This window comes from Rhinatrema bivittatum, chromosome 16, assembly GCF_901001135.1.
Source record: "Rhinatrema bivittatum chromosome 16, aRhiBiv1.1, whole genome shotgun sequence".
In the NCBI taxonomy this organism is placed as follows: Eukaryota; Metazoa; Chordata; class Amphibia; order Gymnophiona; family Rhinatrematidae; genus Rhinatrema; species Rhinatrema bivittatum.
This window is the reverse complement of record NC_042630.1, coordinates 22,146,402-22,162,055: the sequence shown is the minus strand read 5'-3', so window position 1 is coordinate 22,162,055 and position 15,654 is coordinate 22,146,402. Positions and strand designations below refer to the sequence as shown.

At 50.3% G+C, this 15,654-nt stretch overlaps 1 protein-coding gene across 7 annotated transcripts in view; it reads left to right on the top strand.

Annotated features, from left to right (window-relative positions):
• ZCWPW1 (zinc finger CW-type and PWWP domain containing 1) overlaps positions 1–15,654 on the top strand; it is a 251,709-nt gene that overhangs the window by 166,308 nt on the left and 69,747 nt on the right. For all 7 annotated transcript variants that reach the window (XR_003853018.1, XM_029580560.1, XM_029580562.1 and 4 more), the window contains one exon: positions 935–1,018. Coding sequence is in view for 6 of the 7 variants with exons in the window: in XM_029580560.1 (XP_029436420.1) it covers positions 935–1,018 (84 nt within the window). In the remaining variant the exon portion in view is untranslated. The remainder of the gene's footprint in view (positions 1–934; positions 1,019–15,654) is intronic.

The window sequence follows — 15,654 nt, the reverse complement described above, 5'->3', positions numbered from 1 at the left end:
TATGGTGGGAGTGTCCTTTTATTTCTCTCTTCTGACAGAGAGTAGGGCGTCTTATTGGGCAAATTGCAGGCTGCTCATTGTCAGTTAACCCAGGGCTGTGTCTTTTAGGGCTTTGGCGAGATCAGAGGCTAGGTAAATACCAAAGATTGCTCGAACAACACGTTGCATGCTGCGCACTTTAACATTACTTTGCGATGGAAGTCTGTCCCTACTCTTGTAGAGTGGAGATCCCAGATTCATTCTATTGCTCTATTGGAAAAACTTATGTTTATGCTACGGGATAATGTACAATTATATGACAAAATCTGGGACCCATATTGGAGATTCTTCAATGCACAATAATTATCTATGCCTATTGTTACATGGCTGTTTTTTATTTCATTTTGATCTTGTCATTGTATTTTGCTATGCTGTGTCGGGCTTAATGTATGTTCTGACCAACTTAAATAAAAAGTTTTAAAAAAAAAAAGAAAAAAAGCAATATTTTCAAATGACTGTCTGATACATATTTATTACAGAGAGATAGTATTCCTCTTCTTAGCCTTCAGAGATATGGCTCTGTTAGTCTGGTGTAGCCTTGCTCTGCTATCTCTTGTTCACTCTTCTGACATGTTACTGTTTTTCTTTCAGGGTGTGCACAGATAGTTTGCCCTGAGAGGATCTTCTCTCCCAATGAAAAAGTTTTTTAACAAGTTGAATGTTTGCTTATGATCTGTTTGTAGTGTTTTGCATAGGAATACTGGTTTCTCTGTGCTGCACCACCTCTAGAAAGTAGCGATGATGTCACAGGGCAAGCTATATGCTCTCCCTCCATCTGCTGGTAGGAGGACATAACCCACTTGTCTGATTTGGTGTTGCAGAATTGCTGGAATGAAAATTAACAGGTAATAAAATTTCTTCATTAATCTCACACTTTTTGTTTTTGCCATTGCAGAAAAAAGTGAAAAACAAGGATTACAGCCCAGCACTTGATGCAGCCATAAAAATGGCAAAGGAAGCTGAGAAACTGAACATTCAGGTAATGGAAATCTTTGAAAGCTCTTAAATCTGTCATACTTGTTATATAATTCAGCATCTCCGTGAACAGCATCTCTTGACCTCAACCAGTATCACTTGTATCCTTGCAAAAAAAGACATTTTTCACAAGTTACAAGCTGGGAAAACATTGAAGCAATTTTGTTGGCAACCACATCTGATGCTGTACACACTAATATTTGATTGGATTATGTACCATGTGTTTTCACTTGATATGCTGAGACAGATTGTAGGTGCAGAGGGTGATTCCTGTTACCATTTAGGGGCAAGAGCATTATTCACCAGTTATCGTCCCACTAGACAAGTCCAGAACACATGGGTTTTACTCCTTATACTAGCAGTTGGGGGCAGAGAAATTTGTTTTGTAGGGTATTATGCAGCATGCAGCAGCTCAGTATTCTGTCTCCAGCAGATGGTAGAGGTATTATAAAACCTGCATCTTGGACATCTGGAGATGTGTGGCTCCTGCAACGTTTGCCTTATTGGCTCCCTGGTTGAATGGGATGAGCAGGTATGGGTCAGTGTCCAATATTGGCTTGGTCCTTGTCGATGGGGGTTTGAAAACCAGAGGAGTCTGGTTCCCTCCTCATCCTACCCCATCTTTCATTCCCTGTATGTACCCGGATCAGTCCAGACACCTAGGTTCATCTCCCCCTATCAGCAGATGGAGACAGAGAAAAAAACCTCACTGACACCATATCTAAGCAACCGTGCCACCTGCTGTTCGTCAGTATTTCTCTGTCTCCAGCAGATGGCAGAGGCTGTTCCCTGTACGTACCAGGATCAGTCCAGACACCTGGGTTGTGACTCCGCACCAGTAGATGGAGACAGAGCAAAACTTGTCGGGTTGACCCTGTGGCAGCCACAGCCCCTTCAGTCTTACTCTGTCTCCAGTAGATGGTGCAGGGCGGTCACAGTCCCTGCCTGCCCTGATTCTGGTAGTTAGTCAGGGTTGGTTTATTTTGATAATATTTAGTTAAGCCTATTTGAGCTTTTTTTATATTTTTCTTTAGTTTTGTTCAGGGTAGTCCCATCCGCCCTGCCTCCCAGGGGGGTTGTGAGGTTCTGAGGGGACCCCCCCCCCCTGGTTGAGGCCGCTGCTAGGGTCGAGGACCCGGCTCATCTAGTACCAGCGCCAGGGGTGACACCGGGGAGCCCGGTTCACTCACCCCTGCTGCATCAGGGCTCCAGGACCGAGGACAGCGGCAAGCGTTCGTATAAAAAAAAAAAAAAAATTATTAAGTTTCTTTGTTTACCATTTGTCGGCTCTCTCTTCCTTCGCGCTGCCGCTCCAGGTTCTTGGGGGGGGGGAGCTGTTTTTGTGTTTTTTATTTTTTAGTCAGGTCGCGTCTCTTCCGTTCGCGCCGGCAAGCCGCGTGGGTCGGCCTGTTGGGCCTGTGGCTCGGCGCGTGCGCGGCTCTTGCGCGATGGCCTCTGCGCGGCCTGCGTCCCGGGGGGAGAAGGTTCGTCGGGGGCTTCTCGGGGAACCCGGGTCCGAACCGCGCGATCGCCGCCGCGCGGTGGGCCTTCGGCTGCGCCTCCTCAGGATCTTTTCCCGCTCAGCGCGGGAGTGGCGGCCATTTTGGCTACCGGCCGCGAAACCGCGCGGGAGCCTCGGCCTTGCCCCCCGCGCTTTCGCCGCAGCGGAACCCCGCGGGGGGGGGGGGTGTCGCCCCGAGGGAGTTCAGTCCCCTGAGGATTCCGGGGACGATTCCTCAGTCAGGTGCTTTTTCTGCGGACTTTGCGCTTTTGTTGCGCAAAGTCCTTAAATACCAGCGCAGTAAGCGCAGCAGTAAGGCTGTATCCGGGGGGGCAGCTTGCAAAGCCGCCCCGAGGAAGAGGAAAGCCAAGGATACGGCGGGGCCCTCCCAGGAGTCTTCACGAGGGAAGTGGCCCCCACGGGGCATCCCACAAGAGACGGACTCGGAATTTTCCTCTACAGCGGACACGGACTCCCCCGAGGAGCCACTGAAGGGGGCCGATGACACGACGGGGGCCGATACCACCCAGCCCGGTGCAGGCAAAGGGGCACAGGCTGTGGAAGGGGATGACCCCAAGGTGGTCCGGCTTTTTCGTAGGGAAGAACTGTCCCCACTCATTCCCGCTATCCTGCAGGAGCTTGGGATTGAGGCCCCGCCGGTGGTGGTTCGCCAGGAGGCCAACATGGATCCGGTCCTGTTGGGTCTCACGGGCCCAGCGGTGGCTTTTCCGTTTCACTTCTCATCGGATATTTTGTTCCGGGAATGGGATACCCCGGAATTAGGTTTGAAGGTCAGCAAAGCCATGGATAAGCTCTATCCGCTGCCCGAGGACGCGCTGGAACTTCTCATGCTCCCGAAAGTGGACTCAGCGGTCTCTGCGGTGACAAAGAGGTCTACTATCCTGGTTACAGGAGCGACGGCCCTCAGGGACATCCAGGACGAAGCTGGAAGTTCAACTTAAGAAGATCTTCGAGGTGTCCGCCCTGGGGGTGCGGGCTGCCATTTGTACTAATTTTGCTATGCGAGCTAGCCTGCGCTGGGCCCAGGTCCTTCAAGCGAATGCGGGTCTGTCAGCGGAAGAGGCATCTCAAGCGGATAGGTTGGAAGCGGCAATAGCTTATGGGGCAGATGCTCTCCACGATCTATTGCGTACGTCGGCTAGGTCCATAGTGGCGGCTGTTTCGGCTCGCCGACTTCTGTGGCTGCGCAACTGGGCGGCGGATGGGTCGTCCAAGGCTCATCTTGGGGCGCTGCCGTTCAAGGGGAAATTGTTATTTGGCAAGGAGTTGGATGATTTAATGATTTCTCTGGGAGAGAACAGAGCGTTCAAACTGCCCGAGGACAGGTCCAGGACGCGGTTCTCGGGTTCTACCAGGTCCCGGTTTCGCGGCTCCAGGAAGTCGCGTCCCCAACGGGCTACAGGCTCCTCGTATAGGGCACCTCCCTCCCGAACCCCTCAGTGGCAGCACTCCTTTCGGGGGAAACGCTTCGGTAGGCAGGGAGGACCCACGGCGGGCCCGGGGTCTAAGGCTTCGCAATGAAATGGGGTCGGCCCATCCCTCGCCGCGGCCTCAGCGCGTCGTTCCAAATGTCGGGGCGCGGTTAACTTTATTTTTCGAGGGATGGGCCAGTGTGACGTCGGACCAGTGGGTCCTCGATGTGATAAGACACGGTTACGCATTAGATTTTGCTCGCATCCCAGCGGACAAGTTCCTTGTCTCACCCTGCGAGGCTCCCGAGAAGAAGGCGGCGGTGCTAGAAACCATCCGTCGCTTGGAGAGCTTGGGAGCCATTTCCCCCGTCCATGTCGATCAGCACGGCAAGGGACGCTACTCCATTTACTTCGTCGTTCCAAAGAAGGACGGCATGTCGCGGCCAATCCTGGATCTTATCCTGCCCCTCCTTGTTATCCTTGTTATCTATTTTTATCTATTTGCCTCGGGCTCCCTGTTAGAGCCCTCTCTACTCTTGTTTTTTGCTGGTTCTTCCACCCCCACTCCCCCGTTCTATGTATTTTCTACCTGCTGTTACAATGTAAACCGACATGATGTGTATTTTAATGTCGGTATAGAAAATCTGTTAAATAAATAAATCTCAAAGGGGTAAACAGATGCCTTCGCGTTCCTCACTTCAAAATGGAAACGATTCGTTCCGTGATCGCCTCGGTGCATCCGGGCGAATTTCTGGCCTCCCTAGATCTCACGGAAGCGTACCTTCACGTGGGCATTCGGCCGGCGTTCCAGCGATTCCTCAGGTTCTGCATCCTGGGGCGGCATTACCAGTTTCGGGCGCTCCCGTTTGGCCTCGCGACGGCTCCTCATACATTTACAAAAGTAATGGTAGTGGTGGCGGCGCAGCTACGCCGGGAAGGTTTTCTGGTTCATCCTTACCTGGACGATTGGTTGATTCGGGCGAAGTCCGAGGATCAGTGTCGGCTGGCGGTGGCCAGGGTCCTACAGCTCTTGCAGTCCCTAGGCTGGGTAGTCAACTTCAACAAGAGTCAGCTGACACCCACACAGACCTTGGAGTATCTGGGAGCCGTATTCGACACGAAACGGGGCAAGGTGATCCTATCTCACGAACGGATATGCAAATTGCAAGCTCAAGTGAGGCGGTTATTGTCCCTTCGCCGCCCGCGGGTATGCGATTATCTGACGGTTCTCGGTTCTATGGCTTCAACGCTCGCGTTGGTTCCCTGGGCGTTCGCTCATCTGCGACCATTGCAGTCATCCTTGCTATCCCGCTGGAAGCCGGTTTCGGAGGACTTCCACCTACCGCTTCCGCTTGCGGGCCAGGCGAGAGCCAGCCTGCTCTGGTGGCTGGATTCCAGTCATCTGTCATGTGGAGTGTCCCTTCTGGTGCCCAATTGGACAGTGGTGACCACGGATGCCAGCCTCTCCGGTTGGGGAGCAGTTTGCCTAGGGAAGTCTGTTCAAGGTCTATCGTCTGCGTCGCAAGCCCAGTGGTCAATCAACCGACTAGAGACCAGAGCGGTCCGTCTGGCCCTACAAGCCTTTCTACCGCTGGTGCGGGGAAAGGCGGTCCGAGTGTTGTCGGACAACGCAACCACCGTGGCCTACATCAATCGCCAGGGCGGGACAAGAAGTCCAATGGTGGCGGAGGCAGCGCGGCTCTTGATGGCCTGGGCGGAACAACACCTCAGCAACGTCGCAGCGTCCCACATTGCCGGAATCGACAACATCCAGGCGGATTTTCTCAGCCATCATCGCCTGGATCCCGGAGAGTGGGAGCTGGCAGACGAAGCGTTCCTCCTCATTTGCAAAAAGTGGGGAATGCCTCACATGGATTTGATGGCCATGTGGCACAACGCGAAGGCCCTGCGATTTTACAGTCGACGTCGAGAAAGGGGAGCAGAAGGCGTCGACGCGTTGGTGCTTCCTTGGCCGACGGATGTGCTGCTGTACGTGTTTCCCCCGTGGCCGTTGATCGGCAAAATTCTCCGGCGCATAGAATTGCACCCGTCCAACGTGATCATGGTGGCTCCAGAGTGGCCGTGCCGTCCGTGATTCGCAGACCTCATCCAGTTGTCGGTAGCGGCTCCTCTTCGTCTCCAGGGGTTCGCGGGGCTCCTCCATCAGGGCCCCGTCTGTTTGGAGGATGCGGATCACTTCTGTCTCGCGGCATGGCTTTTGAGAGGAATCGGCCAAGGAAGCACCAACGCGAAAAGGTTACTCAGATGCGGTGGTAGCGACGCTGCTGAGGTCCAGGAAGCAGTCTACGTCCCTGGCTTATGTCCGTGTCTGGGTGGTTTTTGAGGAATGGTGCGTGCAGCGGGGGGGTGGATCCCACTTCCGCTTCGGTATCTGATATTCTAGCGTTTCTTCAGGCCGGTCTGGCCAAAGGCTTGGCGTGCAGTTCGCTACGGGTCCAGGTGGCGGCGCTTGGTTGTTTGCGAGGTAAGATCAGGGGAACCTCCCTGGCCCTTCACCGGATATCTCCCGTTTTCTTTGGGGGGGCTAAACATCTTCGTCCTCCATGTCCGTCTTGGAACCTCAACTGGGTTCTCTCCTCCTTAGCCTCGGCTCCGTTTGAGCCCTTGAAGCGTGCAACTACTAAGGATCTCACGTTGAAAACGGTATTCCTGGTGGCTATTGCCTCGGCACGGCGGGTTTCGGAATTGCAGGCTTTATCCTGTAGGGAACCGTTCTTGCGTTTTTCCGATTCAGGAGTTTCCTTGCGGACGGTCCCTTCTTTTCTACCCAAGGTGGTGTCGTTTTTTCACTTAAATCAGTCGGTTGAGCTGCCCGCTTTTGCGGTCGGGGAGTCCTCTGATCCGCATTCGAGGGAACTGAGGAAGCTTGATGTGCGGAGATCCCTCCTTCGCTACCTGGAGGTTACTAATCCGTTTCGGGTAACGGATCATCTGTTTGTTTTGTTCTCTGGTCCAAAGAAAGGGGCCGCAGCGTCTCGCACGATGATCGCCCGTTGGCTCAAGGAGGCCATAGGTTCGGCGTACTTGGTGCGGGGAAAACCGCTTCCCGTGGGGCTTCGGGCTCACTCGACTCGATCTCATGCTGCGTCTTGGGCAGAGGCTTCTCAGGTGTCGCCTCAAGAGATTTGCAGGGCGGCTACCTGGAAGTCGTTGCATACCTTTAGCAGGCATTACCGGTTGGATGTCCGGGCTACAGATGCCGGGGGATTTGGAGAGAGGGTACTCTGAGCGGGACTCTCTACTTCCCACCCTCAGTAATTCAGCTCTGGTACATCCCAGGTGTCAGGACTGATCCTGGTACGTACAGGGAAAGGAAAATTAGTTTCTTACCTGATAATTTTCGTTCCTGTAGTACCAAGGATCAGTCCAGGATCCCACCCGCAGCGCTGCGTTGAAGTATCGGAGAGTCCGCCTATTGGTTCATTAGGTAATCTGATTGCTTGTTTAGCTCTCCCGGTTGGGGAGTTCAGTTTCAGTTGGGGTTTTCGGAGATAATTTTTCCGTTTAAGAAGCTAAGTTTGCTAGCTAGTTTTGAGTTTCTACTTTGACATTACGTGCGACTGAAGGGGCTGTGACTGCCACAGGGTCATATATGACTCAGCCCGACAAGTTTTGCTCTGTCTCCATCTACTGGTGCGGAGTCACAACCCAGGTGTCTGGACTGATCCTTGGTACTACAGGAACGAAAATTATCAGGTAAGAAACTAATTTTCCTTTAATCCTGCATTCCCTGAACGTACCCGGATCAGTCCAGACAGCTGGTTATGCCTCCCTTCCAGCAGGTGGAGTCAGAGAACAAACTGAAAAGGCACCCCCTGATAACCTAGTGTGCCATCTGCGATCCTTCAGTATTTCTCTGACTCCAGCAGGTGGAAGACAGCATAACCTGCAGTCCTGGTCTTACTAAATTAATTCTTATTGATTGAAACGTACTTTCTTTATATACTTTGAGTGGCCTAATGACTAGATCAACAGCGTAGTGAGTATAAAAAAAACCCCCAAAAGACTTTTTCATTGCTAGGGGTTTGGATTCTCCTATTTACTTGCAGTATATAGTTTTCCTCTCAATGCAGGCATAGCTGAGCCTTGTGGTCTTTCAGCAATCTTACCTGGAGAGTCAGTGGCAGCCCGTTGAGTAGGGGAGATTTACCAGTGGGCCGGTCCCTCTCCCCTACGTGTCAGAGAAGTTTCATTCCTCTGTGTTCAGGGACGTTTCCATTCCCCTGCTCATTTAAAAAAGAAAAAAAAAAAAAGTAAATGAGACAGCCTGCTTCCTTCCCGGGCCTCCAGAAGGGATGGACTCATACCCACACAGTTTATTTTTTCATGGCGCTATCCGCCATGCTGCGAGGAGTGCCGTGCTCGGCGTGTGGAGAGTCAGCAGCACGACTCTCCCGCGACGGATTGTGTTCGCGCTGCTTCCCAGGGTGCGAGGGCCCTTCTCAGCTGCCTCTGCCAGGCAGCAGATCTCTTCCGCGGCCGCGAGGGGTTGCCAAACGGGCTGGATGTTCCCTGTCAGTCGGTTCCGTCCCTGCGAATTCATCGACAGGCTATCCGTCTGATCCGGCGGAGGTTCCCCCTGAGCCTTCCTCTCCACCAGAGGATCTTACTTATTCTCAGTTTATAGAAAAGGTGGGTCAGATGTTTAATGTGGAGACAAGGAGAGTCCCTGATCCACGTCAAGAGATGTTAGGCATTCTCAAGATTTTTGATGCTCCGAATGAACTGGTGGCGCTACCGCAACATTTGTTTTTTTTCTGCGCTGATGGAGAAGTCATGGGATACCCCCGCTATCCATTCCTCCAACATCATGCAAAATAGACCTGAAATATCAAATGAAGAACTCCCCCTTCCATTCAGCAGTCCAGCTCCCACATCAATCAGTAGTGGTAGAGTCGGCAATGCAGAAGGCTCGTAAATCGCGACTTCATTCAAATACACCCCTACCAGAGATAATAAAACGCTTGACGACTTTGCTAAAAAGTCATTTCAATCTGGGATGCTGAACTCCCGTATACAAAACCACCAATTCTTTATAGCGCAATATCTTTTCAAGAATTTACAAGCGCTGAAGCCACATCTCCAACAGGGAACCCAGTACACAGGTTTGCCTGTATAGTACCACAACCTAGAGGAAGGTTTAAGACACCTGCTACAGTCTATTTATGAAGGATTTGATGTCTCTTCCAAAACTTTGGCTAATGCCATAGCAGCAAGACGCCTGGCATGGTTCCATTCCAGTGCAATAAGGGACGATGTTCATGATAAATTAGCGAATCTGCCATGCTGTCCAGATAACTTATTTGGGGATAAGTTCACTGACACAGTGACGAAGCTTAAAGAACAGAAAACAGATGTTCTTTCACTCACATCCCCTCACCAACTATCCACATCTTGGCGTCAATATTCTTCTTTTGCTCCATATAGAAGAACCAACTTCAAGGCCTATAACCCTTACCCATACTACAAGCCTCAATCCTATCAACCATCGAGGCAACAACCATATCAGCACCAACGTGCCAGAGCCCCTCGTCAGCCACGTCGTCAAGCTGACCCTCAACCTGCAAAAACCCAGCCGGGTTTTTAAGGATTGTGCTGCCACCGTCAGACACCTCCAGTAGGGGGAAGATTGTCCAATTTCCTTCCAGTCTGGAACCACATCACTTCAGATCAGTGGGTCCTCACAATAAAAGAACAGGGTTAATCTCTCCATTTCTCATCCCTCCCTACCCTCCCGCACTTAGTTCCTCAGAAACAGCAAACAATGCACCGAGGAACTCCAATTTCTTCTACAGAACAAGTGCCTTCAGAAATTGCCTTTCCTGCAGTTTCATCAAGGGTTCTACTCACAATACTTCCTTATTCTCAAGAAGTCAGGAGGACTGCGCCCCATCTTGGACCTATGTTCACTCAACAAACATCTCCACAAGGAGAAGTTCAAAATTACTTCTGTCAAATCCATTCTTCCATTTCTACGACCCTGGATTGAATGTGTTCACTGGATTTGAAGGATGCATATGTTCATATACCAATGCATCCCAACTCCTGGTGTTACCTCTGTTTCCAGACGGACAACCAACACTTCCAATACAAGATTCTTCCATTCGTTCTTTCCTCTGCCCCCAGAGTCTTCACCAAATGTCTATCAGTAGCGGTGGCACACCTCCGTCGTCAGGGGGTGCAAATATTTCCTTATCTGGACGATTGGCTTCTAGTAGCACCCAATCAGACTCTCTTACGAGACAATCTGCTTCGGACTATCTCTTGCCTGGACAATCTAGGTCCCTTAATCAGCTATGAAAAGTCAAATCTAGAACCCACTCAAACCTTACAATTCATAGGAGCCTTCATCGACAAAATTCAAGACAAGGCCTTCCTACCACACCCACAAGCATTAGCTCTCGCCACACTGTCTACAGTTCTACTTCACAGTGCAACAGTTCCAGCTCGCCAAATCCTAACCATTCTAGGACACATGGCAGCATCCATTTATATAGACCCACATACGCATCTTCATATGCGTTGCCTACAATGGGGTCTAAAAAACCAATGGACACAATTTCTCCATCCGTTGTCCACTCCCATCTCCTTAACCAACAACATGAAGACAGACCTGCAGTGGTGGTTACTGCCATCAACGCTACTAAAAGGTTCACCTCTACGACCCCCTTCGACATCAAATAATACTCACCACAGATGCATCTCCCAAGGGATGGGGGAGCTCACCTGGACCAGCTACAAACACAGGGTCTATGGACCACATATGAACACAAACTACACATAAATTTTCTGGAACTCAGAGCAGTCAAAAACGCCCTTTGAGCCTTAGAAAACTCCCTATGGGGAAAAGCAGTGATGATTCACACAGACAACCAAGTTACAATGTTCTACTTAAACAAAGGAGGAGGGTCCGGTTCTTGGAACCTCTGCAAGGAAGCAGTTCAGATACTGGAGTGGGCTCACCACAGATCCATCTCTCTCCAAGCAACTTATTTGCCTGGAATTAGCAATTTCCCGTCAATAGGCTGAATTAGCCATGCTGTCAGGGAAGCTGATTTCAGGTCCCGGGAGGCAGAGCTTTCCCAAGCAGAGGCCAGAGCTTTGTCCTCTGCGGCTGCGCATAGGTTCCCGCACAGGAAAGTAACAGATTCTCCTCAGTCTGTTTTTTCCGAGATCGCACGTGGAGCTTCTTTTCTCCTCAGAAAAGTTTTCTTCAAAACGGAACGATGTCTAAAAAGCAGAGTAGGCAGCCAAGATTTAAACCCTGCGTATGTGGCAAAATCATGTCCATTAGAGATGATTTGTGCTTCAGATGCCTAGGACCCGATCATATTCAAAGCGACTGCCCACATTGTGGATGGATGTCGCCGAGGGCCCAGCGGCAGCGGGCCTAGAAGATTCAAGAATTGAAGTCGGGGAACAAGGGCTCTTATGCCCCCCCATCAGATACACAATCTTCGCCAGGACCGTCGAAAAAACAGGCCCCATCTGCAAAACGAGCGGCCTCAGTAGAACCCAGACTCTCCAGGCCTGGAGAAAAGGTTAGGCAATTACAAGACACCCGCTTACAACAAGCGCGAGACATATATCCGAACCCCTCGACACAGAGCGGAGACAAATCAATCCCCATACCTGCGCCGCGGCCTTCAGATTCAAAGGCTGTTGAAGCAGCGTCGGACGTATTGACACTACCTCCGATGACGAAGCAAACTAAAGGCGATTGGAAGCACTCTGCGCTGAAATCAAGATCCTCGACTCCGACGCACAAATCGAAGACGATGCATAGTGCTTCGAAACAGACGCACAAAGCGTCGATAACAACGCATTTGACGCAGAAGGAATCGAGGTCGATGCATGCGCCGAGACCAATGCAGAAGGAGTCGAGACCGACACATAAAGAGTCGAGATCGACGCATTCGACCTCGAGGCCGACGCATCTTGCATCGAGGCCGACGCAACGTATGTCGGAAGGAGCTCACCAGGCATCTACCTCAACCCTTTCGATGCTGCAGCCAAAACACTCGACTCATAAAAGAAAACACACGACGCATCAGGGGTCATCACCTCCACAACCTGGGCAAACCACTTTATCTTCGACGCACGTAGGTTCTACTGCTCTACAAAGTCCATTATTAGTATCAGAACCGTGTCCCAAACGTATAAAAGCTCACGTTTCCCATGGACACAGAGCAAAGGAGTCTATAGTTGATGTACGGGCTCGTCCTCCTTACTCACACAGTCCCATTTCATGAAGAACAAGACGAACTGACACATCCAGCTCATCTTCAGAGGGGGACGTGATCCAATTGCTAACTTCTCCTTCATCCAGCAGTTCCTTAAGATCACTCAGGACCAGTTTGTTCTCAATGTGATAAGAAATGGTTACGTTTTAGAATTTGCTCGTCCCGTACGGGAACGTTTTCTAAGTTCCCCATGCAGCTATCCAGTCAGGCGGGCGGCATTACAACTGACGCTAGACCGGTTATGTCGGTTAAGTGCAGTAGTACCAGTAGTGCAGGAGTACGGAGCTCCTTCAGGGGAGATACTCCATTTATTTTCTGGTCCCCAAAAAGTAGGGCTCGTTTCAGCCGATACTCAATTTAAAGAAGGTCAATGCAAAACTCAAGGTGCCAAGCTTCAGGATGGAAACTCTGTCGGTCATAGCGGCTGTACGCAAAGGAGAATTCCTGGCTTCCTTGGATCTCATGGAGGCTTGTCTACATATTCCCATCCATCAGGACTCTCAGCGTTTTCTCCGCTTCATGATTCTGGGTCAACATTTTCAGTTTCAGGCTCTTCCGATTGGTCTCGCCATGGCTCCGCGGACTTTCACCAAGGTGATGGTGGTAGTGGCAGCTTTCCTTCGAAAGGAGGGTATTCTAGTTCACCCATATTTGGATGATTGGTTGATTGGTTGATCAGAGCCAAGTCAGAGTCTCCATGTCGCGAGTTGGTTCATTGAATTCTCGAAGTCCTACAGTCCCTAGGTTGGATAGTGAATCACGACAAAAGTCAGCTATCACCAACACAAACTTTGGAGTATTTAGGAGCTCGGTTCTATACTCTTATGGGCAGAGTCTTTCTCTCTCAAGTTTGAATCTTGAAACTTCAGGTTCAGATCCGCCGGTTTTTGCGATTGCAGGTTCCCAAGGTCTGGGACTACTTACAGGTACTCGGCTCGATGGTCTCCACGCTGGACTTGGTTCCCTGGGCATTTTCCCATATGAGACCACTACAGATGGTATTGTTGTCCCGCTGGAAGCCAGTATTGGAAGAATATCATATTCGCTTACATCTCAAGGGTTTGCCAAAAGACAGTCTGTCATGGTGGCTTCAGACTTCCAATCTCAGTCGGGTGTGGACCTCGAAGTTCCCGATTGGATGGTGGTTACTACCGATGCCAGTCTCTCTGGATGGGGAGCAGTTTCAGTCCCATTCGATTCAGGGATCCTGGTCCACGAGACAGTCTGCATGGTCTATCAATCATCTAGAGACCAGGGCAGTTCGCTTGGCCTTGAAGGAGTTTCTGCCGTTACTACGGAATTGTCCAGTTCATGTTCTGATGGACAACGCGACAACAGTTGCGTATATAAATAGGCAGGGCGGAACCAAAAGCAAGGCAGTGGCTCTAGAGGCACAGAGGTTGGTGCTGTGGGCGGAACGACATCTAGAGAGATTAGCGGCATCCCACATCGCAGGAACAGAGAATGTTCAGGCAGATTTCTTGAGTCGCACACACTTGGATCCAGGCGAGTGGGAACTCTCAGAGACAGCCATGCAGTTAATTCGAGATCGTTGGGGTCTACCTCACGTTGACCTTATGGCGACCTCTCGGAATGTCAAGGCCTTCCAATTTTTCAGCCGCCGAAGACAGTACGGGGCCGAAGGAGTCGACGCTCTGGTTCTACCATGGCCTCGGAGTTCTACTATAAGTTTTTTCTCCGTGGCTGCTGGTGGGCAAGGTTCTACGTCGCTTAGAAAAGCATTGCGGAGAGGTATTTCTGGTGTTTCCGGAGTGGCCTCTGCATCCGTGGTTTGCGAATCTGGTCAACCTGGCTGTGGACGGCCCACTTTGCTTTGGCCACCTGACAAGTCTTTTTTGGCAGGGTCCTATATTTTTTGACCAGGCTGCTCGCTTTTGTCTAGCGGCATGGCTTTTGAGAGGAGGCGTTTGAAAAGGAAAGGTTACCTGGACTCGGTAGTCACCACATTGTTATAGTCTAGAAGGAAGTCTCTCTTATGTTCGGGTATGGAAGATTTTTTGAGTCCTGGTGTTCCGTCAGGGGAATTCGCCCTCTTAGGGCCTTAATTCCTGAAATATTATCTTTCTTACAGATTGGCTTCACCAAGGGCTTATCTCTTAGTTCTCTTAAAGTGCAGGTAGCAGGACTGGGCTCTCTCCATGGCAAAATTGAAGATTCCTCTATTTTGTCTCATCCGAACGTGGTTCGTTTTCTTAGAGGTACGCTGAATCTTCGTCCTCCAGTTCAGAAATCTTGTCCGTCCTGCAATCTTAATCTATTTCTTAAAGCTCTGTGTGAACCTCCCTTCGGGTCGCTCCGAAGGGCTGCGTTAAAGGATTTGACACTTAAGGTAATTTTTCTCATTGCATTTGTTCGGATAGAAAAATTTCTAAGTTACAGGCGTTATCTTGTCGAGATCCTTTCCTTCAGATTTTGGAATCTGGTGTTTCTTTACGGATGGTACCTTCCTTTTTACCAAATTTGGTTTCAGCGTTCCATGTCAAATCAGTCAGTGGAACTTACGGCTTTTCTTAACTTATTTGCATTGGATCCTAATGCGAGGGAGCTCAAATGTCTAGATATTCGGAGAGCTTTTTTTGCGTTACCTCGAGATTACCAATGACTTAGGAGGTCCAATCACCTCTTCGTGCTGTGGAGTGGTTCTAATAGAGGCTCCAAAGCTTCTAAAGCCTCTATTGCACGATGGTTGAAGGAGGCTATTTCTTCCGCGTATATTACACGGGGTCATCAAGTTCCTCGTGGGCGGAATCTCAATTTGTTTCCCCACAGCAAATTTGCAGAGCGGCGACTTTGAAGTCGCTGCATACTTTTGCAAGGCACTATCGCTTAGATGTCGGGGCTCCGGCAAACCCTTCCTTTGGCGAGAGTGTTTTGCGAGCGGGACTCTCCAGGTTCCACCTTGGGTAAGGGCTTTGGTACATCCCAGGTGTCTGGACTGATCCGAGTACGTACAGGGAAAGGAAAATTGGTTCTTACCTGCTAATTTTCGTTCCTGTAGTACCACGGATCAGTCCAGAGCCCGCCCAATTAGAAGGGGGTTATATTAAGGGGAGAGTCGTCCGCTCAGCTGTAAGATTGTTCTCTGTTGCATTCCATGTTCTTGTTAATTGTTGTTTAATGGTTCCATATTTTTTGCTATTATCTGCTTTGATATAGATATATACTGACGAACTGCAGGTGGCACGGTTACTTAGATACGGTGTCAACAAGGTTTTTTTCTCTGTCTCCATCTGCTGATAGGGGGAGATGAACCCAGGTGTCTGGACTGATCTGTGGTACTACAGGAACGAAAATTAGCAGGTAAGAACCAATTTTCCTTTTGGAAGGAGGAAGTCAAGGGGAAGCTTGAGGATCTTCACCTTTTGGATGTTAGATGAATCTTGCTGAGGTGACCTGAAGATGAGTTATTCTTTCAGGAAAT